The sequence below is a fragment of the Panicum hallii genome, chromosome 1 (assembly GCF_002211085.1).
Source record: "Panicum hallii strain FIL2 chromosome 1, PHallii_v3.1, whole genome shotgun sequence".
Taxonomy (NCBI): domain Eukaryota; kingdom Viridiplantae; phylum Streptophyta; class Magnoliopsida; order Poales; family Poaceae; genus Panicum; species Panicum hallii.
The window spans coordinates 7,628,804-7,652,912 of NC_038042.1; the positions used below are offsets into that span (position 1 = coordinate 7,628,804).

Consider the following 24,109-nt stretch of genomic DNA (forward strand, 5'->3'; position numbering starts at 1 on the left):
GATGTTCTTCAGGTTCCCGAGGTCGCCTAGGAGTATTCAGTATGGGTTTAGCTCTTCCTCTCCTATGTAATTCTCGGATATTTTTAATAGAGTTAACTTCTACATTTATATATTCGCATAGTTTATATTCTATGGTGTCAGACATATATGCTATGATTAGTTTATACTTGTACCTTATACCTTGCATGATTAGAAGAGTAAATCTAGTGCCAGGATAACGGTTCTGGTATTTGTATGTTTACTCTAGTATGATGTCTATCCATCCGGAGGGTGGGGGCTCCGCGCGGGATACTAAAGTATCGCTCTTTAACGTAGACGTGGTGTCTGGGTTAATTAGTGTTGCCGGATTCGGCTCTGTCCCATGGTTAGATGAGATAGGCGGCAGGTGGTAACAGTCTTGTTCGTCTAGTGTAACCCTCTCTTTTCGGATAGTTGCGGTAGGAGGTGAAGGAGAGGGCTACAGGGAGGCGCCATAGGTTTGCATGGATGAGGGATTGGGCGAGGAGGCAACACAGAGACCTTGGGCGACATATTGTTGGTGCTGCGCAGGGAGAGGTAGGGTAGCAGGGAAGATTGGGGCGAAGTGAATCCGTGGGGGGAAGGGAAACGGTGGAGGATGGCCAGAACCTGGAGATGCAAGAGGATGAGGAGGAGGGAGGAGAGGGAAAGAACTTGCAGCAGCCCGTCGTCTAAATCCAGTCCACAGCACATGGAGAAGTTGAGGAGGAGAGAGGGGAGATTGGGGGCAAATTGGACCAGCAGGGAGAGGGGAAACGATGGAGGATGGCTGGAGATGCAAGAGAACGAGGAGGAGGGATGGGAGGGAGGGAACCTGCGGCGTCGGCGGCGGCGTGTTCCTCCAGTCGCCCCTTCCGTTCCCCTCGAGCAGCAGCAGCTTTTGTTTTTTGCGAGTGCGAACAAAGGGGTACGCGCGCGCGGGAGGGGGAATAGCCGATTCAGCCTAATTGAGAGCTGGAGGGCTCGGTATTGTAGGTGGGCTCCCGCGAGCGTGGCCAAAAGTTTGGTGACATTGTGATGCACTTCCGTGGTCTAATATCTAGATCATCCAAACAGCAGAATTGGAGGGTATCTAATGCCAATGGCTGATTCCGGGTCTCAATACCAACATCCAAATGGGCTGTAACAGAAAACAGAAGCAGACCGGGTAACGCCCGGTAGCTTGGGCCGTAAAAAGTGGGCCAACCGTCGTCTTGTGGGCCGTCAAGGTCAAAGACATTTTTCTCACAATCCATTTTCGCGCGCGGCCGCACACACTGCGCTGGCAAAACAAAACCAACGTTTTAATCCGCTTCAGGACGGGGTGCTGCCGTTTGCCACCGCCCACCGCCAGGCACACGAACGCCTACCCCATCGTCCGTGGTTTTTTCTACAGACCTGATGGCAGATGGCAGAAGACTCCGAGAGAGAACACTGCAACGAATTGAAGCAGCAGCAGGTGCAGTGTCATCGCCTGCTGCTCCTCCAGCAACGGACAGAGCTGACCCCGCCTCACCAAACAACAAGCCTTTATTATCCGGCACAAACTTCACCACGAAACAAGTACGCTGACGGTCACGAAACCCATCACGTCACATTACCATGGCCCCCCGTGCACGTCCGCCGAACGCCGCCGCCTTCCACCTGCCGGCGACCTCCTCCATCGCCCGCCGCGACGAGCCCTCGGGCGCCCACGCCACGTCCGCCGCCTGCCGCAGGTCCCCCGTCCGGCGCCGCACGGCGCGGCCCTTCTCCCCCTCCATCAGCTCCCGCACCGCCGCCGCGACCTCCTCGCGCCCGATCAGCCCGTCCGCGCGGGCGGCGCGCGGGCGCAGCGCCGCGCCGGCCTTCTCCGACAGGACCGCGGCGTTCACCCGCTGCTCCGCTCGCAGCGGCCACGCGACCATCGGCACGCCGGACGCGACGCTCTCCAGCGCCGAGTTCCAGCCGCAGTGGGACACGAACACAGCCGTCGCCGGGTGGGACAGCACGCGCACCTGCGGCGCCCACGACGCCACGGCGAGGCCGCGGCAGCTCGTCCGGTCCAAGAAGCCCTCAGGAAGCCATGCCAAGGGATCGCTCTCGTCGTCTGCGCGGGTTTTCCCCAAGTCGGAATGTTCTCCGTCCAGGCTTGGCATGCGCACGACCCAGAGGAACCTGTGGCCGCCGTCCTCCAGCCCGGCGGCGAGCTCGGCGGTCTGCTCCACAGACAGCGTTCCGGCGCTCCCGAAGGAGACGTACACCACGGACCCCGTCGGCTGCCTGTCCAGCCACTCTATGCACGGCGATGCGGCGTCTTCGCCGCAGCTCGATCGCACGAACGGCCCCACAGGGTAAGCAGGCGGGAACGTGCCTTGCTCTGCCACCTGCCTGAGCTCCTCCACGTTGCCGGGCTCCATCTCGTAGAAGGTGTTCACCAGGATGCCGTCGGCGGCGCGGTACCGGCGGCCCTCCTCGATGAGCTGCGCGTAGAGCGGCTCTTTGCTGCTCTGGAACCCGTCCGCGTAGTCCTCGCGGCGCAGCGACACGCCCCCGGGGAGCCGGAGAGCGTCCGGTAGCTCACGGTACTCGCCGGGCGCAGCGCCGTCGTTGAGCTCCACGGCGCGGCGCACGAAGGAGAGCACGCAGAGGCTGACGGGGAAGAAGAGGTATCCCGGCACACCGAGCTCGGCGGCGAGGGGCAGCACCGCCGCGGCGAAGAAGTCCGGGACCAACGCCGCGAGCGGGGCCGCGGAGCCGATGTCGCGGAGCAGGGCGCGGAGGCGCGGGACGGAGCGGGCGATGAGCTCGAAGAGCGCGGTCTCGACGCGGGCGCCGGCCGGGAGGCCTTCGAGCGGGGCGGCGGGGAGCACGGCGGTGTCCACGCCGGCGTCGCGGAGGGAAGAGAGGGCGGCCGCGGAGTGCGCGTCCGTGCCGGCGGCGGAGAGACCCGTGAAGGTGACGAGCGTGGCCGCGAGGCCGAGGCGCGCGACGAGGCGCCGCGCCAGCTCCGCCATCGGGTTGAGGTGGCCGGCGCCGGGGCTGGCGACTAGCACGACGTGCGGCCGCGGCGGGGCATCGGCGCTGGTGGCCAATTTCGACTCCATCGATCGCAGAGGCTCCGGCGGGCAGCAGCGCCGGCCGTGGGGCGAGCTGAAGCACAAGGACCCGCGTGGCTGGTGCTTCTGACTAAGAGGACGGGGACATCGCGCTGGCTACTGAAGTAGAGCACTAAAATGGCAGGATTGGAGGCGGCGGCGGTGGATCGTCGGCAGAGAGTTAGGGACGGGCCCATTCGCCTCTGTTCAGGGTGGACGTGGAAGCAAGAAGAACTGCCGCGTACAGGCGCAGCCACATCAAATGTCCTCGTCCTGCCCTGCTTCATCCCACTCTTAACATGATTCTTATATAATTTTAATTTAAATTATATAATATTAAAGTCCGAACTTTTAAGATCCAATCGAATAAAATTTAAAACCTTCCACCGTCCCCGCTTCTTCCTCCACTGTTAAAATAGTTGTAACTTCACCATCAAATTGTTCCAACTAAAACACTATTCTAATATGATTAATTATGATCTTATTTTGAAGGTTTTGTTATAGCAAATACAATGGTATAATCATAATATAATTTGAACGCTTAGTGTGAACACTACATATTGTTTTTAAGTTAGAGTGCATACGTGATATTTGTATCAGGTTACATGGGCCGTGGGCCCTTGGCGCGCAGCATGCAGCCTGGGGGCAGGCTTTTTCCTTCTGTGATAGGGAAGCTGCCACTCGCACGGGCTACCTCTAAAAGCGCCCCACGATTAGCGGGGAACCCGTCATGTGTCATGTGCGGATGGGCCGGGCCCATCCTGCGCGCAGCGTGGGCCTGTCTGGTCAACCTAAGGCAGGCCCGCAGTTTGGTTCTTTTGTCCTGGGCCAGGATAAGGTCGCCATATAGATAATACAGAGAGCCCATTTGTACTGATACCCGTACAAGCCCATTCAGGGAGTCAAATGCAAGCCCAGTGGCCAACGAACTACTCCCCGTACATCATCAGTTGCCGTCGAGGCACAACACCCCATTCGGATTTGGGTGCCACTGCCAGAGACGGCACCGCACAGGATACAAGGAAAAATAAAAGGGAAAAGGGAAAAAAATAAAATCCAAGTCTTACCCGAGTCCCCCTTTCCCGATCCGCCGGCCGATCCACCCACCGCCGCCCCGCCATGCCGGCGTTCAAGGCCCCGGCGCCGGGCTTCGCCGTCCGCTTCAGCCCGTTCCACGAGAACCGCCTCCTCGCCGCGGCGTCGCAGCACTTCGGCCTCGTCGGCAACGGCCACCTCATCGTCCTCGACCTCGCCGCCGCGGGGCCCGGGCCCGGCGCCGCCCCGGTCCCGGTCTTCTCCTTCCCCACCTCCGACGCGCTCTTCGACTGCGTCTGGTCCGAGTCCCACGAGTCCCTCTGCGCCGCCGCGTCCGGGGACGGCTCCGTGCGCCTCTTCGACGCCGCGCTCCCGCCGGCGCAGAACCCCGTGCGCCTCCTCCGGGAGCACGCGCGCGAGGTCCACGGCCTCGATTGGAACCCCGTCCGCCGGGACGCTTTCGTCTCCGCCTCCTGGGACGACACGCTCAAGCTCTGGTCACCCGACCGCCCGGCCTCCGTCCGCACCTTCCGCGGCCACGAGTACTGCGTCTACGCCGCCGCCTGGTCCGCGCGCCACCCGGACGTCTTCGCCTCCGCCTCCGGCGACCGCACCGCGCGGGTCTGGGACGTGCGCGACCCGGCGCCCACGCTCATCCTGCCCGCGCACGACCACGAGGTGCTCTCGCTCGACTGGGACAAGTACGACCCGTCCATCCTCGCCACCGCCTCCGTCGACAAGTCCATCCGCGTCTGGGACGTGCGAGCGCCGCGGGCGCCCGTCGCGCAGCTCGCCGGCCACGGCTACGCCGTCAAGCGCGTCCGCTTCTCCCCGCATCGCCAGGGCATGCTCATGTCCTGCTCATACGACATGACCGTGTGCATGTGGGACTACCGCGCCGAGGACGCGCTGCTCGCCAGGTACAACCACCACACCGAGTTCGTCGCTGGCATCGACATGAGCGTGCTCGTCGACGGGCTGCTTGCCAGCACCGGCTGGGACGAGATGGTCTACATCTGGCCCTTTGGGACCGATCCCAGAGCCATGTAGCAAAACAAATCCAATTCAATAGACCAGGTGATTTGTACCATTTTGTTTTCTCCTATCTGCTTTGCATTGGGTGGTGGTCATACTAATACAAACTACATGTGAATTGTGACTCATCTACTCCTCAAATGAGCGGAGGGGGTTGGAATAATGTCAATAATTGTTGTCAAATTCATCTAGTTTGTTACTCTATTTTCCTCATCAAATTGTGTCTGCAAATTAACTTTGGAAGTAGCACGCCTTTGCTTACTAGTAGGCAATAACTACTCCAGTTTACACGCTGATCAAATCCTGCCATAAACTTAGGCAGCCACAACTTGGTTCTATGGCGAAACAACATAACAAATAACCAGAGGGTAGAACAAGGACGGGGCAGCTAGGAAACCAGAGCAGCCTGGAGGGGTGAGGTGGTCAGTTGGAGAACACATTGATGTGTTCCTTCCAGATATGCCACGAAGTATTGATCATTGTTCTGTAGAAATGTTGTCTGTTACTCTTTTCGATTTTCTTGGAAGCCTCATCAGAAAGTCGGTCACTAAGGGAGCTATGCTCTGGATATATGCACTAGTTGCTGGTAGTCATTCCTTGATTTCTTGTTCAGCCGTACTAAGTTTAGCTGCAATCTTTTGCCGTGATCTAAAGGGGTTTCTAGGCGATCTTGTAAAGCTGACAGAATGTGTCCCTTGCCATACCCTCTTTTGAAGGTTGTCAGCTGTTAAGATGTTGTTATGAAACAGCAAGCAAGTTAGAAAGTTTTCTTTAGTATTGGTCATGCATAACATTTTTGTCTTGAGGTCATTATCAGTTCCGGCAAATTGGATACTGTCCGCTGTTGTAGAGGATTATTCCCTATTGGCAATGATTCCCATGAATTGAGGCCTGGTGTGTTCAGGACTTCGGGCCTTGGTTTAACTTATCAACTTGTTTGCTGTGTCAAGTGGTTTTGTTCCCAGCTGCTATCCTGAACTGTTTTACAGACTGTATTTCGTTCTGTATTTGTTAAACTGGAGATCTGTGGCTGGCTTGCTGCTTAGCTATCTATTCTCCCAGAAATTGAGTTGACTCCTAGCTAGTCTTTTGTAGATGGAATTCTTGTTAGTTTTATGGCAAGGGAGTCATGTAACTTTCCATGGCAGGTTCCATAGTAGAGCCATAGGCAACTCAATCTTGCTTAGTGATTTGACGATAGATAACTGCAGTTCAACTAGTGATCCGTGCTATTGTCATACTTCTCGGTGAATATTCACAGGGTTACAAGTTTGATTGAGCTTGTTTAGTGCCTTTGGTTGTGTAGGACAGATCATAGCTGAGGTTGCCAAAATATAATATTCTAGGCGCATTTGCTACTTACGTAACTAACAGAGCAGGCAGGCGCATTTGCACATGACAGGGTAAATACTTTATGGAAGAGGATCAGACGGCATGGTTTGAAGGATATGAGAAATGATATATAGCAAGGGACAGACTGCGACCACAGCCTTGATGAGAAAATTTGTAGTGAGCAAGAAGATGTTATGTTTATCAAGTGCTCGTAACAGATTTGATTCAACGTGGAGAATCAGCAACCAAAGATAAGCGTAAGGGTAAGGGTGCTGCTGGGAGGAGTCCTTCCAAAACGGCTTCACATGCAAAGCTAAAGAAGTTGGTGAAGCAACAGGAAATTGACTTCTATTTCATTTTTGCCTCGCAAATAGGTACTAACTAATCAAATCAATCTGGACTCAGAAGTAATGCTTCAATTGTAATGCGTATTGAGTGAATTGAATTGTTCGCTTTGAAAGCCAGGTTTCCTGTGTTTGAAACAGGCCCTTTAAACTAATCTCGTGGTGCTGGATCACAAAAGACTGAAAGCGCAGGCTCAGGAGGCTGCTCCTGCTTGTTGGCATGCTAGGAATTCTTTGATAACCCATCGCCTATAATCTTTTTGTCTCCTGTTTTTGACGATTGGTTTGCAGTAGGATAAGCCCAGTACATATATGATACATGGGATGCCCTGCAATGGTTCCGACACCTCTCTCTGGCCCATCTGACCTCTTTAGACGGGCCTGGCAGAAGAAGCCTCCATCCAGATCTTTGCAATGCCATCCTACTGCAGTGCAGTACTGCTCCCGAATTGTTTGCAGAGTCTTTTTTTTTCCTTCTGCTACTCAGTACCCGAGCAAATAACCTCAGTTTTACTCTCTTCGGTAATGGAAAAAAAATCTGGTTTTCTTTTTTCCCGCGAAGCATCGCACTGTTTACTGGTTGCATCATGTTCAGTGCCTAGACCGAGAAACATCACACAAGCCGTGATGGAGGTAAACTATGAAAACACCAGGTGAGTTTTGATGAGAGATTATTAAACACATCACCTGTTACCAAACCTCCATCCATCGTGTTTGGCTCAATTTCATCCATCAACTATGAAAACGTCCAATTCAGTCCCTGAACTATCCAAATCAGCCCAACTTCATCCATTCGCTGACGTGGCATGCCACGTTGGTTCGCCTCATCGCCGTCCAATCAGTTTAGGAAGTAAAATACCCTTTTTATCCTCCATAGGAATGTAATCGTAGGAAGTCAAGAAAATCAAGCACTAAATTATCAAGAGTTGATGCCGTTGAAGTTAGGCCGATTTGGATAGACAGGGACTGAATTGGATGTTTTCGTAGTCGAGGGAAAAGCGCATCGTGATCGCTGCAGAAAACGCCGGGATGGCCCAATCAGACGTAACCGGAGTGCCGATCGATCGCTGAATCTGTTCCCCATGTGATGCCCGCACCGGTTAGTTTTTGCTCGGTATGTTGCGCTTTCACCCAGAGTCAGAGGCAGGCCTGCTCGCTTACACGTGTAACAATGTAGATCACCCATCGATGTTGTTTTTTTTTGGCTTTCCCTCAGGGACAAAACTTTGTGGACAACACTTTGGTGATGCATACATTGCGGTTTCTTTGTGGGCACGGCCAATGCAGACGTATCAGGCCTTAATCCAGGATTCCAACTCTAACCAATCAGCAATGGTATAACAGTTGCTTCACATACTTACAATACAATAACTCTAGTTTCGCCTTACTAATACCAGCACTGACCACTCACGAGAGGGACCCTAATCATTAATAAAAAAAAAAATTGGCAGGGAGCAAATGATGAGGGGAACACTATTCCGTCTTTCAGAGAGGGCAGGAGGAACACTATTCCTGACAACTCTCGCCCATATGCAACGTACCTCGAAAGTGCAATGGAAGGAGGCTAGGAAGAGCAAAGATAGATGGCGGGAGTGGAGTGGAGTACCCAACGCCGTCCGTCCACCTCTCCACCTGGGGGTGTTTGGGGCAGCTTTCCAATGCGGGGGTGACAGGGAAAGGAAAGGCCGTGACGCGCGGGAGCACGCCTCTCCCGGAAGCTGACGGCCGGAAATCCCACCTCACCCCCCTCAATTCTCCTCCCCACATTTATTTAGTCGAGGGCCCGAGAACAAAAACCCCCGTCTCTTTCTTTCTCCCTCGCACGTCCAAGCAGCCGGGGAGAGCGACATCTGCACGCGAGGAGTTCGCTCAAATCGAGGCAAAGATTGGTCTCTTCAACGCGCGCCCAGGGCTCTTTGGACTTGAACATGGGGAGGACCGGAGGAGGAGAAGATCTGCTCCCAACGAACGGGACCGCCGGGCCCAAGGTCAAGGTCACTGGCGTGGCGGCAGAAGAAGAACTGAAGAAGCAGGAGCAGCACCGGACACAGGGGCGAAGAAGCATCGCTGTAGCCCTAAAAGAAAAAAGAAGCATCGCGGCAGCACGTACGAAAGCGAAGAGGGATCTTTCTTCCTCGCAATTATTATTGCTAGTTTAAGTGCTTCACGATTGGCGACACCGATGGAAGTTGGTCAATGTTGTCATCCCTTGCGTGATTTATGCTAATTAAATACCCGTAGCCGCGGACAAAAGTGTCATGTCAAGATAATATGCCCCCATGATACGTTGAGATGATTCGCCCAACCAAGTGGCGGAGGGAGGGGGGGGGGTGTTTGTTCTGGCCGGGGCTACGCCCCACTCGAAAAAAATACATAATGTATGATTTATTGATGAAATTAGATCGAATTTCTGTGGGAAGTCAATGAAAAATTAAAAGAAAAACTAGTGTTTCTTGATAGAATAGCTTATTTCATCCTCGAACTTTTCATTGAGTTTAGCTTTATCCTTAAATTTTCAAAATAACCGTTTCAGTCCTCAATCTTTTTATGCAGTTCAATTTAGTAATTTGTTCTACGTATCTCGCCATGCTGGCATACCATGTCAGCATCCAAGTGTCTCTATTTTTTAGCCGCAACATATATTGGTTCACATATTTAAAGATGATACAACAAACCTTTAATTTGTGTCTACATGAATTTTTTTTTAAAAAATAACTTTTGTACATGTATAATAAATATATTCGCATCAACTTCCTTCCTTAAAAATTGTACATCATTTTCATCAAGGTGAAACTTTTATAATGATCAAATTTATAGAAATGATGATTTTTTTTAACAATAGCTGACTAGATGTGCAAGGTGTGCCAACATGGTATGCTACACAGGACGAGGGATTAAATTGAGCTGGATGGAGAAGTTTTAGGACTGAAATGGTTGTTTTGAAAGCTTAGGGATGAAGTTGAACTTTGGCTGAAAATTTGAAGATAAAATTGACTATTTCATAAGATAAGATCAAAAGGTGCTCCCAGGCATCAGGCATGCGTAATGTACTAATGTCTCGGTTCAAGACTCACGAGCAAGGGCTTACCTGGAATTTGATGCCACCATCAAAACCGAATTCTTGCTTGTGCTTTTTAGAAACTCGCCAAATTTTATCACGCTTGTAGTAGTTTCCAAGTCAGGCTTGGCCGATTTGGAAAACCGCGGTTTCGCTTCCTTTTCTGCGCGCGTCATCTATTGACATTAATCTCCTTTTGCCCTTTATTCACCGGTTGCCATCGGTGGTGTGCACTGCGCGCTGGAGCTCGCAAAGTTGACCGGACGGACTGGGCGAGGCTCGTGCTCGTGCACAAGGCACAAGCTGGCAGGCGCAGCAGGCCGGAGACAACACAGTCACAGATGGCCGGCAGGCGATGGACACCGGCGGCGGCGGCTAGCGCTGTACGAGTACGGGTGGGTGGTAGATCCGATCGAGATTCCCCCGGGATCCCGCCCACGGCGGCCGCCCATCGGAACGTCAAACTCTGCAAACCCCATGGACTATCATTACGCGCGCCACTTTGCATCCGGGCCCTCCTCAGATCCACAAATTTCATTAGCCTGATGCTGGACCCCTGCCGGTGCCATACTGTCGTGGGAGTTTGGGACTTGAGAGTTTTTTTTTTGGGTCCAGATTCTTAGAGATTAGTGATTTCGTCGTGGTTTTGCATGCCAAGTTCCGTTCCAGATTGCCGGTGATGAACAGAGAACGATGGCACCGGCTGTGTGTTTGTTTAGCCTGAATGATTGAGGTACCTTACTACTTGCTGGTCGTGGCAACCCATTGTTGAGTACAAAATTCTTAGGACGGTGGCAACTTTTGAGGAGCTGAGTAATAAAGTATGCACGAGTTGGTCTCCATTGATGAAGTGTCACGAAGAAAGTTTCGTCTTCCCAGCGCTTTCTTATGTCTCCTGGATTGGCATCATCTTAGACTGTGTGGTCCACTAGAGGCGGCAATCAGAGGTCGTGCCGAAAGAAATTCAAGGAGGAAGAAAAATCACGCTAAGCTCATTCCACATATGACTATGGTTCCGTTTGGATCCAAATACTAATAGGTGAAAGTGCTAAACTTTAGCACTAACTTATCCAAACGGAAGTACTAATGGGGTGGGTTAAATTTTAACCAAGACTTAAAAAATTTAGCATGGACATGAGTGCTAATATGTGCTAAAGTTTAGCACTCAACTTTAACTCCTCCAGACAGGCAACGGAACTAGACATATATTTCATCGTTAGTAAGAGCTAAATCTCGAGGATGAAAAGAAAAAAATTGACAATAACATCACCGTTGTCATTTTCTCTATTTTTTTCAACATTGCCTCCCCTTTTTTCTACATGATTTCATCATCATGTTATTATTACACAAGCAACATCATGTCAATAGAAAGAGAAATGCAAATAATTAATCTCATCATAAATATGAATTCATTTGGATTGTTGTTGATCAATGACATATTTTTTTATAAATATGCAAGTTAAAGTATATCGTACCGAGATCCTGGGCCCATCAATCCCATGATGGTAATATATGTCCATGTTCCAAGGAAGTGCAATGCATCACAACGCTGACTTTTTGTAGGTGTACCCTGCGTGCAACATCATGCAGCATGGACATTCAGCATCCCCCAGAGGTACTGTGAATTACCAACTTGCTTGTTGTGTTGCGGTTTCTCTAATACAACCTCTGTCTAGTACGCTCTCCACACTCTATGGAACAAAAATAAAATATAAAGGAATTCACGGATTTAGATTCGTATACGAAGGTTTGCAATATGTGTCATTTTGGAACAAGGATTTCATCCCTCAAATTTGCTATCAATCTGCAAATTTTCGAGGAAACAAATCCCGAGTTCCACAGGTATCAATCTGCAAAAGTACTTCCCATGAGATGATGAGAGTACGGGACTCAAAAACATAAAATTCTCCAAACGGGCCCACCACCAGATCACCACCATCCTTTTGTACAAATAGGCACACGACCACTTCGACCTCCCCAACCATCTCCTCCGCCCCCCCGCCGCGCCCATCCCCCGCCTCCTCTTCCCCCCGAAGCCGCGCTCCCTCCCACTAGCCGCCGCGACCGCCGCCGCACCCCACTCCCGCACCCGCCGCGGGCGTGGGGACACTCTGCGCCGTCCGGCGGGAATTTGATTCTGTCGGGTTCCGCTGCGACCGCGATGGCGGGGAAGGCGCCGATGGAGCGGCACCAGTCGATCGACGCGCAGCTGCGGCTGCTGGCGCCAGGCAAGGTGTCCGAGGACGACAAGCTCGTCGAGTACGACGCCCTCCTCGTCGACCGCTTCCTCGACATCCTCCAGGACCTGCACGGCCCGCACCTCCGCGAATTCGTACGCCCTGATCGATCCCCTCGCCCGCCGCCGCCCCAGATCCGGGACGCTGTGCTGACGCCTCTGGTGCCTCTTCGCGTGCGCAGGTCCAGGAGTGCTACGAGCTCTCAGCGGAGTACGAGAACGACCGCGACGAGGCGCGGCTCGGCGAGCTCGGGAGCAAGCTCACCAGCCTGCCCCCGGGGGACTCCATCGTCGTCGCCAGCTCCTTCTCGCACATGCTCAACCTCGCCAACCTCGCCGAGGAGGTGCAGATCGCGCACCGCCGCCGGATCAAGCTCAAGCGTGGGGACTTCGCCGACGAGGCCTCGGCGCCCACCGAGTCCGACATCGAGGAGACGCTCAAGCGCCTCGTCTCGCAGCTCGGCAAGTCGCGCGAGGAGGTCTTCGACGCGCTCAAGAACCAGACCGTCGACCTCGTCTTCACGGCGCACCCCACGCAGTCCGTCAGGAGGTCCCTGCTCCAGAAGCACGGCAGGTGCGGACGATCGTTGTGTTACCGTTGCTTTGATTGAGGCACCTTGCTTGCCTCATGCGTGTCGAAGTAAAATGCAGTCCTCTCTAGTGTTAATTTGTTTCTGTTGTTCAGGATCCGGAATTGCCTGAGGCAGCTGTATGCCAAGGACATCACTGCTGATGACAAGCAGGAGCTTGATGAGGCTCTTCAGAGGGAGGTAAAATATCTCGACCTCACCACTTGAGATGAGAATATTATAATAGAAAGTCACTCGTGAGGTTCCAGGGTTGATCAAGCGTCCACCACACCTTTTGATTGTTTAACTTTTTTAATTGAAAAATATGGGCTCATTGTTTACCTATGATCATCATCCCTAGGACTTATTTAACCTGATGATGTGGGGGGGGGGGGGGGGGGTTCTCTGAGTTTAACTATCAGATCCTGAAATTATTCCTATGCCAGAGCATAGACATCTCCATATTACTGCCATTATAATTTGGCCCCACTCCTGAAAGCCAAATTAGCTTATGTTGCATTTTCTTTTTTGCCTCTTCATGTGAGTGGTGCCTGCCAAATCATTTGGTTAGAATGCTATCCCTATTGCTGCACCCCACTATTTTAATACTAGTTTATTGGACATGTCATACCTTGAACAAGGTAAGGAGAACGCAAGAAAGCATCGCTTGACAAAAACCAAGAAGATATGTCAAATCAAGATTGTTTAATAATACCACCGACAGAAGTCTCAGTATTTGCAAAAGTTGGAAGATTCTCTGGGTTGTGCTGTGCCACTACAAAGATTTTGTGTGTGTGGAATTATGGTGATTCGTTTGTCATGCAGACTTTTATCTCCATATTATTAATATTGGAAGTAGCTGTCAAACTTTGGCAAACCCCTAACAGTTCCAGAACACACATTATTCTTGTCAGATCAGAAGTATCCATCAAACTTGTGTTCAATTTGTTGAGTGCATTTTTTTTCGCTCTTAGTTGTGAGTTTATCATTGCTCTATTCTGAGATCCATCAGATGTTTCCAACAAAATTCTATGCTTGCATATGGCAAGGTGAAAGGATATGTCAGATATGTACAGGTGAACGTAGTTACGATGCTCAGTTGATTCTATATTACTATCTTTTTTTGGGTATACAACACTGCAATTTGGTTATCTGGTCTGTTAACTTACTTTATGGAAAAGCTGAATAAAGATGCTTTGGAAAGAGAGGCAGACTTTATAATTGCCAGAGCTTATCAGCCGAAAAGGGTTTTAGACTTCATATTTGATATTTCTTTTAATTGCCTATTAGTCATCTGTCAGATCCGGGGGAAGCTATAATTCATTGTGTTCTTCAAGTTAATAATGTAATCACATGTGTATTTTTCATTACTCACATCTGTGTTCTGTATATGGCACCACCTTTTTTATTGTTGATAAATTCAAAGTAAGAGCACCTGGGGGTGGTGGGGGGTAAAGAACGTGGTTTAGAGTCGTGAATCGTTTTCAGTAAATTGCAATGAAAATCCAAATTTTACTTGTTACCATATTATATTTATACGTACAGCTGTCATAATATCTATGTGGAAATGCTTTTGCTGATTTGTCATTTAATACCCTTCACAGATTCAGGCTGCTTTCAGAACTGATGAAATCCGCAGGACCCCTCCCACCCCTCAAGATGAAATGCGTGCTGGAATGAGTTACTTCCATGAAACTATATGGAAGGGTGTACCCAAATTCTTGCGCCGTATTGACACTGCTCTGAAAAATATTGGGATCAATGAGCGTCTCCCTTACAATGCTCCCCTCATTCAGTTCTCATCCTGGATGGGTGGTGACCGTGATGGTAATTTCTTGTTTTCATATGCCATTTTATACATTAGTGTTTGGCTGAAAAAAATTATACTTCATTGAAGAGTTTTTGTACAAAAAAGTTTGAATAGTTCTAAAATTTTCCAGTAGTTGCATGTGTACATGAAAAGTGTTGATAGTGCCTTCCTATCATTGTGACATCAGTTGCATGTGTAACAGAAAACTGTTGATAGGGCCTTCCTGTCATTGGGACATCAATTCTTCTAGCAATTGACTACTTACTTTTGCTGACTGTAGATTTTTTAAAAAAATCTTCCCATTTATTTATTGTTTTCTAGGAAATCCAAGAGTTACACCAGAGGTTACACGGGATGTATGCTTGTTGGCGAGAATGATGGCTGCTAACTTGTACTTCTCCCAGATAGAAGATCTAATGTTTGAGGTATTGCATTATAAAATAAACTTCCCTTATATGCAAGGAGCTTCAACAGTCTCTGTTCCCTGGTGCTAACGGTGTAATATTCTATTCTAGCTCTCTATGTGGCGCTGCAGTGATGAACTTCGGATCCGTGCAGATGAATTACATCGCTCGTCAAAAAGAGCTGCAAAGCATTATATAGGTAACAGAACTGTAATTTTTTGTAACAAAGGAATTTGGATTAATTCGCATGTATCAGTTTATTAGCTTATTACTCTAAAAAAATCAGATTATCTTGCTTGCTTTGCTTTGCTTTTGACATATAAAGTTATTCACTTAATTGTGAGTCCTGATCTGAAAACTACACGGTCAATAACTGTTAAAGGATGTCATTACTGTGCAGATAATAATCTTTAAATTATTCCTTTTTTTATTCTTCGTTCTTGTTTTTGTGAGTGGTGCATAATAGGATCATGTATAAAAGCACCCAAAATTAGAAGTAAATAGCTTTTTTTTAAAGAGCATCTGTTCCAATACCAAAGAGCTCTAGTCAGTAACTTGGATGCAAGACTATATACTGTCATGTAGTGTGAATGAATATAACCTTTTCAAGAATGTTCTCTTACTACATTTTCTTAAATGATATTACTAATTGAACATTGTTCTTGCAGAATTCTGGAAGCAAGTTCCTCCAAACGAACCATATCGTGTCATACTTGGTGATGTCAGGGATAAATTGTACTATACACGTGAGCGTTCTCGTCATCTATTGACAACTGGAATTTCTGAGATTCCAGAGGACGCAACTTTTACTAATGTTGAACAGGTTAGCTCTTTTTCTATGATATTCATATTTGTGATTGTTACCATCATACTTATAGTAATCTAATTACCACCTTCTACATTGCAGTTTCTGGAACCTCTTGAGCTCTGTTATAGATCATTATGTGCTTGTGGTGACAAACCTATAGCTGACGGAAGTCTCCTTGATTTCTTGCGTCAAGTATCCACTTTCGGTCTTGCTCTTGTGAAACTTGACATCAGGCAGGAATCTGATCGGCACACTGATGTCCTTGATTCAATAACTACACATCTTGGAATTGGATCCTACGCTGAATGGTCTGAGGAGAAACGCCAGGATTGGCTGTTGTCTGAACTGAGGGGCAAACGTCCACTGTTTGGTTCTGATCTTCCTCTGACTGAAGAGACCGCTGATGTTTTAGGCGCATTTCATGTCCTTGCAGAGCTCCCTGCAGATTGTTTTGGTGCATATATCATCTCGATGGCAACTGCCCCATCTGATGTGCTTGCTGTCGAGCTTTTACAGCGTGAGTGCCATGTAAAACAGCCACTGAGAGTTGTTCCACTCTTTGAGAAACTTGCAGATCTTGAAGCAGCTCCAGCAGCTGTAGCACGACTCTTTTCAATTGACTGGTACATGAATAGGATTAATGGCAAGCAGGAGGTGATGATTGGGTACTCAGACTCTGGCAAAGACGCTGGACGTCTTTCTGCAGCGTGGCAAATGTATAAAGCACAAGAGGAGCTCATCAAGGTGGCAAAGCATTATGGAGTGAAGTTGACCATGTTTCATGGAAGGGGTGGAACGGTTGGCAGAGGAGGTGGCCCCACTCATCTGGCCATTTTATCTCAGCCACCAGACACAATACATGGATCGCTTCGTGTAACAGTACAAGGCGAGGTTATTGAGCACTCCTTTGGAGAAGAGCACTTGTGCTTTAGAACTTTGCAACGCTACACCGCAGCTACCCTTGAGCATGGCATGCATCCTCCAATCTCCCCCAAGCCTGAATGGCGTGCTCTGATGGACGAAATGGCTGTCGTGGCAACCAAAGAATATCGATCAATTGTCTTCCAAGAACCACGCTTTGTTGAATACTTCAGATCGGTAGGTTCACCTGTATTCTGTATTCTTACAAGAATTACACTTTGCACTTGCACAAGCATATGATGTTTGGACATTGTTTCAAAGCTGCTAAAGAAACCCTTAGCCTAAAGATGCACTTAGAATAAGGTTTCTTTTGGCCAATTTACGATTTCTTTCTTCAAAAAGTTCAAATAATCTCTGATGTTTTCTGCAATTCTTGTTTAACTGAAACACCCTAGAACACTTTCTAATGGTATATGTACCAATTTGACAAAGTTCAGGACAAATGCTTTAATTTCTAAGTAAAATGCCATTTTTAATTATTGCACACTCGTGTTATACAAACTAAATGAGCCGAGTTGTATTCATTTGTCCTATTGAGAAGTGCTATCTGAAAGGAAGCTTTTCTTATGTATGTCTCACTGCACGGTGATTCAGTGTCTTCTGTTAAGCCGGTCGTAGAAGTTGGTGGATAACTATGTGAACTTCTGTGATATGATGCGTATAAGTTTGACACTAAACTCTTATCTTATTTTTTTTTTCCAGGCTACACCTGAGACAGAATATGGTAGGATGAATATCGGTAGCCGTCCATCAAAGAGGAAGCCTAGTGGGGGAATAGAATCGCTCCGTGCAATTCCATGGATCTTTGCTTGGACTCAGACAAGGTTCCATCTCCCTGTTTGGCTTGGGTTTGGCGCAGCGTTCAAGCATATCATGCAGAAGGACATCAGGAACATCCATACTCTGAAAGAAATGTACAATGAGTGGCCATTCTTCAGGGTCACCCTTGACTTGCTTGAGATGGTTTTCGCCAAGGGAGACCCAGGAATCGCAGCTGTTTATGACAAACTGCTAGTGGCTGAAGATCTGCAATCCTTCGGAGAGCAGCTGAGGAAGAACTACGAGGAGACAAAAGAGCTACTCCTTCAGGTAAAGTGCTCTAATATAGGCTATTTTGTTTTGCTCGCATTTCATCTATTTCTACATTTATATAGCCAAATATAGGCAGGTAAATTTCTCATTTTTGTGATTTGTAGTTTTAAAAAAGTTGAAAGTCCTATCACATATGATTCCAACGATTGCCAATTCTCCGCAGGTTGCCGGTCACAAGGACGTCCTCGAAGGCGATCCTTACCTGAAGCAGCGTCTGCGGCTGCGTGAGTCGTACATCACCACCCTGAACGTCTGCCAGGCCTACACCCTGAAGCGGATTCGCGACCCGGCCTTCCAGGTGAGCCCCCAGCCGGCCCTGTCCAAGGAGTTTGTCGACGAGAGCCAGCCGGCGGAGCTGGTGCAGCTGAACCCCGAGAGTGAGTACGCGCCGGGCCTGGAGGACACGCTGATCCTGACCATGAAGGGCATCGCTGCCGGCATGCAGAACACCGGCTAGGCCAGACCCTCGGTGTACCAATAACCCATCTCACATGAGATGGTGGACGAAATGTGTAAGCCTGTAGGCAGGTAGTTCGCCGGCGCTAGCGCGTTACTCTTCTGGAGGAACTTTTATGTCGGAGCCTTTTGGTTTTGCTTGATGTAAATGTCAAGGGGAGCTTGTTGGCTGTTGAAGCCTGATGCGAAATAAATTACGGAACAATGATTTATGTTAATCACTAATAATAAGCGTGCATCTTCTATAAGTATGTGTCATAGAGCTAAAGATACATTTTATCACTGTCCCAATTTTTCCATCCATGTTGCAGTGAAAATGTTCTGTTGCGTGCTTCGCTTCTCAGAGAAGCGGGTCAGATGGAACCGCATCAGCGGCAACAACCACGCACGCTGGTGAAGCTCCGATAGCTGCTGCCTTCTTCGTCCTTCTCCCAGCCCTCGTCCGGCTCTAGCCACCCCCTCCGTTTCTGAATACAATTTCTAAGATTTTTGCAACAAATTATACAGGGCGGAGAGAAATTTTTCATACCTTTCATTAAAAAAGTTGCTAAAGTAGCCGGCTTTTGAGACGTTATATTTTGAGACAAATTAAACGCTAGAAGTCCTTATATTTAGGTACCGACGGAGTAGTTAGGCTAATCGGTGCTGTCCCCACTCCCCAGCGTTCAGCCCTGCGCATCACCCTATACAGGGGCGAAATGCGATGTCATCACGTCAATGGATTTCTTGCGATTATGCAATTTGTATGCTGCAAAACTGTTCTGCGTCTCTGCGTAGAGTTCAGCTCCTACGGCGACACATGTTCCACGATTGCACCCAGTTCTCACCATTCACCCAAAAATCCAAGGCACGAACGTTCAGTAACAGGAGCACAGGTTGCATACAAAACAACCACCTAGATTGTGAATCCAGAATGAACTAAACGGAACACCGAGAAGCAACAACCGGCCACAAAAATAGAGACGATGCTAGACATTATTCTTCTGGTGCCTGAAAAGGCTGTTATATAAGAATTCATCCATAATTAACATAACGGCAACGAACAGAAACGAAGGGAAATGGTGCCTCCCACAACAAGAGATGCATGGGCCTCCGAGAGAACATTAGCGGCAAGTTGACTTTCCTATGACGACTAGGTACTAGGAAAACACCACGGGTTACTGATTCATCGATGCGATGGCTCTACCACGATCACAACTAGAGGAAGCTCTGCCAGGGGATGATCTGCCACTGGTGGCAGCCTCAAGGGCGATGACGGCTTGGAGCGGGATGGGCTCAGTTGGACATCACGCGAGGAGACCGCGGACGGACTGGTGTCTTGGAAGGGCTCACCCTGCACAGTTACAGGATAGCGATATGAAAAAGGTGATGATTCATGATGCCCTTGAACTAAGAATTTGCTCTATGGGAATTAACGAGCATAGGTTCTTGGCCGAGCGTTTACCTAATAGGAAGGGAGCCAAGGACCATGCCACTGAAGTTCAGGGCCATAATTGCACTTTCTGCCTGCATTGAACATGCAAAAAAGTAAAAGCACTGCATAAGTTGAACAATCATGGCTATGAACGGCTTATGTACCTATAAGACTACTTGGCAATATCAATTTAAGAAAGATAGAGCACCATGGACAGGAAACCTTTAATCATGTCATTACCCAAATGCTTTGAGGACAGTAACTTAGTGACAAATATATTTCTTCACTTAAAAGTAGGTTCCAGTAACATCCTGATTTGACTATTACCGGTGTGCATTGTATGTACAAAATAGCGGGCTAAGGCATTTAGCGTTTGGTCTTCTAAAACAGCTAATAGCTGGCTAAATGGAGCTATAGCGGTTGAATTGCACATGGAAGCAAATAGCGGCACCCTCCCCAATCAGCTATAGCGGGAGATAGCGGAGGCTATAGCCGGCTATTTTGAACTATTGTAACTTGTGGAATTGTTAGAAAGTTCTGAACCTACTAGGACAGAACACTAATAATAAGGTTCTTTAAACTCAGGGACATTAACTCAAGTCCTTGTGGATGGATTTTTCTAGTCAACATAAGAGAAGTATAATGAAAGATAGCTAAAAGATCATCAAGCCGGACTAAGACAAGATAACAGAATTTTAAGTAACACATATAGCAACCTTTCAGCTTCAGTATGCTTAAATATGTTCATTAAGATATCTTCTTTTCTCTGAGGTTGTCTTTTCAATTGGTAGTACTTATGAAAATTTTACAGTATCACACATTACAAACAAAATGGATTCACACAGCTCTCACTCCTAGACCCTGTCTTTAAGTGGCAATAGAAATTTAGCTAACATCTTCACTACATTAAAATATACAGTGGAAAACCTTGTTTCACTTACCTGAGCAAACTCAACAAAAGCAATGCACGTGGAGTGTACATAGTCACCAAGGAGCCTCAGCCGAGAAACCTAAATAAAATGCTAAGATGTCAATCATTTCATAAAGAATATGAATAGGCTACAAAAGGCATCCAGTACCAACAGTCTTATGTCATACCTTCCCACATGTACCCTGAAAGAAAATCTTTACATCCTCCTCAGTAACCTATACAAACAAGAATTGCAAACAACATAAGCTGTAAACCTTAATCTTTCAAACCGTTGTTCCTTCATCAATAATCACGTATGTATTGTGACATTTCAGCATTCGCCAATCACCACAAAGATTGAAACCACAAGTTCAATCACCATTCATGCTGTAAGAGTAGCACTAGATTTGGACAGTGCAGTCGCAAACATGAGAAGAGTCTTAAATAACATTGTTTTTCTTTTTGTCCAACTAAGAAAGAAAAAGGGTATCATACATATCTTGGGGAAGTGATTGTGTTTTGATTTTACTATATCAATACAATATTATGGTGCACTGACCAAAATGCCTCTCAAAAATAAAATCCCAGACTAGATTGTACCGGTACAATGAGAAGTATTTTTATGCTTCCAGAAATTGAAATGCAAATAAGTTAAAGCTGATAAGATCTTGATTTGGAACCACCCACACCAATCTAAAACTACTGCTAGAAGATGTGCAGTTGAGTTTTAGGAGATCATAGAAGCACTGTTAAAGCATCTTATGTGTAATTAAGAATCACAAGTTTGCAACCACAGGCAGTCATGCACAGCCAGGAATATAGGTTTCCATACCTTCTTATCTATGTTAGTACAATATACAGTCCTTGAGACCATTTCTTTCTCATCTTCAGTCTGTACATAATGTGCAATACAACTAATATTAGCAGAAATTTTAGGCACGACAAAGAAAACTGGGGAATATGTTGTGATCTAAAGAAAGCATGTGTCGTCGTCATCGTCTACTTACTCGAGGAAGAAATTTAGGGTTCACAGGTAGAATTGCTGTTTTAGAAGGTAAAACTCTAACAGGATAATAACCGAGCATGGTTCCCCCAAGTGTTAATGCTGCTCTTGCACCAGCTGCAGACGAAGGAAAGCTTCAGCACCATTGTTTTACCATATCAATACTGCAAATAAAAAGATAATGTGTCGAGTACACTACCGTCATCAGCAAACTCGATGAACGCAAAACGCAGGACAGAATGCGGGTCACCACAGATACGGCAATCTACCACCTACAGGTCAAAAGAAAGATAGTTTTAAAAATCATCACGAAGAGGTAAAGCAATTGAATTATCTATTTTGTTTCTCAAGGAATTGAAAGGTGACAAAGGTCACCCAGATGTTGTCATTAGCTATCACATGATGGAGAGGGGGGAAATCTACAGCCATGTTTTCCACAAAGTAATCATAGAACTTACTTGTCCACAATTAGAGAACACTTCAGCAAGCTTCTGCTCAGTCACCTGCAGAGCAACAAGAAATGAAACAACATTGACAAAGAAGCGGCAATTCCGAAGGCCACTATCTTTAGTATGCTCACATGCTGATCAATGTCAGAGACATAGACGGTTCGCCGCACACTATCCTCCCTATCAGCCCGTCGGGGTCGGCCCCCCATCCTCCGCCTCCCCTGGTTGAAGCTATTCCTTCTCTGGAATCAGAAAGGCAATGTCAATTTGTCATCGTACCACCAGAACCAATAAATGGACACAACTGCTCCTAGCACAACATTTTATTCTGAAATTCTAAAAGCCTGATGGAGGTCCACAAAAATGAATTGTTAACATCAAGCACAGTAGCCTATCAACATCACATCGATTCACGTATCAAATCCTTGGCAATTGCAGTACCACTCGCACGGATCATTCAACAATGTCCGGTTAGAACCGATCAATCATTTCTTAACAAACTAACAAGATCAAATTGTCATCTCCTCGCAGAAAACAAAAGGGGAGATCAAATTGTCATCTCTAGGGGAAAAGGTTATTCATATCACAATCTAAGATGATTCTGCAGCTGTAAATGATTCAGAAGAGAACAATAACAGAACGAAATTATAAACCCCTCTCGCTGCTGAAGACTTCATTTCCCAAAAGATAAAACAAGGAAAAAGGGACAAAATAAAATCTCGCGAAGAAAGTGATCGCCATCAATCGCCTAAAAGTCTAATACCCATCAGTTCAGACGATCGCAATACACAAATCAGCAAGTCATCCGGCGATCACAGCAGTGAAAAGTCAAACAAAGACCAAACCTGTCAAATCAAGACGCGTAGAACCGTAAAGAACACAAAATTCACAGCTCACCGACCCGGCGATTCAGAGGGTGGCCGCTGCCGTTGCTGGATCCGTCGCTGCTGGAGTCCCTGCTCCCGCCGCTGGCACCGCCGCCGCCGGCCACCTGCAGGTGCCCACCGGGGGCGCCGTAGTACTCGGCGGCGGAGACGAACACCGGCGCGTCGGCGGAGAGCACGCCTCCCCCCGCCGGCTTCACCGCCAGCGACGCCGGCGCCGCGGCGCGGCGCGACGACGGCACGAACTCCTGCGCGCAGGGGTTGAGCTTGGACATGAGCTCCTCCAGCTTCCTCATGTCGCTCTTGTACTCCTTCTCCTCTTCCTCCTCCCCGGCCTCCCCCGCGGCCGGGGCATCGCCCTTCACCTCCACCTCGGCCTCTGCCTCCGGCGCCACCTTGGCCTCCGCCCGGATCGGGCCCTCCACCGCCGCCGCCGCCGCCGCCGCCGCAGCCTCCACGGCCACCATTATTGCCTCGCGCACTGACCTCGAACAAGGAGAGATCAAATTGCTATTCTACTACTACACTCTGGGCGATCAAAATTCCTTCTTTTTTTTCCCTTCTCTCTCCCCCTCCTTGCTCTTGGGTTGGTGTGCGTTAGCCTTCTTGTTGGTGATGCAAGGGAGAGTGAAGAGGAGGGGAGGAAGGAGGAGGAGGTCCAAACGGAACTAGGCAACGCTTTCGCCAGCGCTGCTTATAAATACAATGCGAAATACCATTTTCCCCCTCTTTCTTTTGCACTTTTCCTAAACATTTCTTTTTTTCGCGTATGAAGTTTTCAAAACCAGCACGAGAAAAACGGATGGAGGAGCACTGAGATTTTTGTCTCTTTTCCTGTCCGGATAATCACAAATATTATTTATATGTATATATATATGATAAAAAAGAAATGAGATGAGAAAACCAGGAGGAGTGAAGCGGTGTGAGAGGGGTAGTTGGGAGAGGGAGATTCGGGAGGCGCGAGCCGGGTCAGAGGCGTGGGAGAGAGGCACGTCACCTGCCGGTGGGCCCACCTCCGGGGGTAGGGGTGGGGCGCGCGAGCATGCGCCGCGCAGCGCAGTCCACGCCTCCGCCCGGATCCCCTGCGGCCAAATTTAGGCGGCCGCGACCGCGGCGGGGAGGATCTCTCCTGGTTTCTCTGATCGCGGCGGCATTGCCAACGTCTTTTGACTGGCTGGTTGGCCGCCGCATGCCTTGCGGCTTGCGTCTTTCCCTGGAACGGCAGCTGGTGCGAGAATTCCGGGGTCTCAAGAGGAAATAGTGTTGGAAAATTTG

General features: G+C 48.4%; 4 protein-coding genes across 6 annotated transcripts; 2 read left to right on the forward strand and 2 right to left on the reverse strand.

Annotated features, from left to right (window-relative positions):
* Window positions 1–1,553: 1,553 nt before the first annotated feature.
* Window positions 1,554–3,221, reverse strand: LOC112877187 (UDP-glycosyltransferase 72B1-like). The gene has a single exon (XM_025941407.1). It carries the CDS (start codon window positions 3,081–3,083, stop codon window positions 1,590–1,592), a length of 1,494 nt encoding a protein of 497 aa, XP_025797192.1. The 5' UTR covers window positions 3,084–3,221; the 3' UTR covers window positions 1,554–1,589.
* An 861-nt stretch (window positions 3,222–4,082) lies between these two features.
* On the forward strand, window positions 4,083–7,235 carry LOC112878905 (peroxisome biogenesis protein 7). 3 transcript variants are annotated; one of them, XR_003225896.1, is made up of 3 exons: window positions 4,083–5,186; window positions 6,547–6,850; window positions 6,962–7,235. XR_003225896.1 is itself a non-coding variant. In XM_025943168.1 (2 exons), exon 1 carries the CDS (start codon window positions 4,194–4,196, stop codon window positions 5,157–5,159), a length of 966 nt encoding a protein of 321 aa, XP_025798953.1. In that variant the 5' UTR covers window positions 4,083–4,193; the 3' UTR covers window positions 5,160–5,186; window positions 6,528–6,940. The 3 variants fall into 3 exon arrangements, 2 of the variants coding, with proteins under 2 accessions (XP_025798953.1, XP_025798952.1); XM_025943168.1 differs by lacking the exon at window positions 6,962–7,235 and having other exon boundaries at window positions 6,528–6,940; XM_025943167.1 differs by lacking the exon at window positions 6,962–7,235 and having other exon boundaries at window positions 6,547–6,940.
* Window positions 7,236–12,039: 4,804 nt separating this feature from the next.
* On the forward strand, window positions 12,040–18,422 carry LOC112903677 (phosphoenolpyruvate carboxylase 1). The gene is made up of 10 exons (XM_025972905.1): window positions 12,040–12,210; window positions 12,297–12,688; window positions 12,800–12,884; window positions 14,288–14,510; window positions 14,815–14,918; window positions 15,009–15,096; window positions 15,566–15,720; window positions 15,805–16,803; window positions 17,329–17,715; window positions 17,882–18,422. The coding sequence occupies exons 1-10, from the start codon at window positions 12,040–12,042 to the stop codon at window positions 18,173–18,175; spliced, it is 2,898 nt and encodes a 965-aa protein (XP_025828690.1). The 3' UTR covers window positions 18,176–18,422.
* A 698-nt stretch (window positions 18,423–19,120) lies between these two features.
* On the reverse strand, window positions 19,121–23,513 carry LOC112903684 (polyadenylate-binding protein-interacting protein 8-like). The gene is made up of 10 exons (XM_025972912.1): window positions 22,852–23,513; window positions 22,082–22,192; window positions 21,960–22,004; window positions 21,701–21,773; window positions 21,506–21,618; window positions 21,331–21,390; window positions 20,687–20,734; window positions 20,530–20,598; window positions 19,619–19,680; window positions 19,121–19,507 (listed from the first exon to the last, which is right to left on the reverse strand). The coding sequence occupies exons 1-10, from the start codon at window positions 23,299–23,301 to the stop codon at window positions 19,450–19,452; spliced, it is 1,089 nt and encodes a 362-aa protein (XP_025828697.1). The 5' UTR covers window positions 23,302–23,513; the 3' UTR covers window positions 19,121–19,449.
* Window positions 23,514–24,109: the final 596 nt, after the last annotated feature.

Coding starts and splice junctions, on each gene's coding strand:
- LOC112903677 (XM_025972905.1), top strand. CDS start 12,040: ATGGCGGGGAAGGCGCCGATGGAGCGGCACCAGTCGATCGACGCGCAG. Junction 12,689..12,799: donor CTGCTCCAGAAGCACGGCAG/GTGCGGACGATC, acceptor TCTGTTGTTCAG/GATCCGGAATTGCCTGAGGC. Junction 17,716..17,881: donor CAAAAGAGCTACTCCTTCAG/GTAAAGTGCTCT, acceptor AATTCTCCGCAG/GTTGCCGGTCACAAGGACGT.
- LOC112878905 (XM_025943168.1), top strand. CDS start 4,194: ATGCCGGCGTTCAAGGCCCCGGCGCCGGGCTTCGCCGTCCGCTTCAGC.
- LOC112903684 (XM_025972912.1), bottom strand. CDS start 23,301: ATGGTGGCCGTGGAGGCTGCGGCGGCGGCGGCGGCGGCGGCGGTGGAG. Junction 22,005..22,081: donor TCTCTGACATTGATCAGCAT/GTGAGCATACTA, acceptor GTTGCTCTGCAG/GTGACTGAGCAGAAGCTTGC. Junction 20,599..20,686: donor TTCAGGGTACATGTGGGAAG/GTATGACATAAG, acceptor CATTTTATTTAG/GTTTCTCGGCTGAGGCTCCT.
- LOC112877187 (XM_025941407.1), bottom strand. CDS start 3,083: ATGGAGTCGAAATTGGCCACCAGCGCCGATGCCCCGCCGCGGCCGCAC.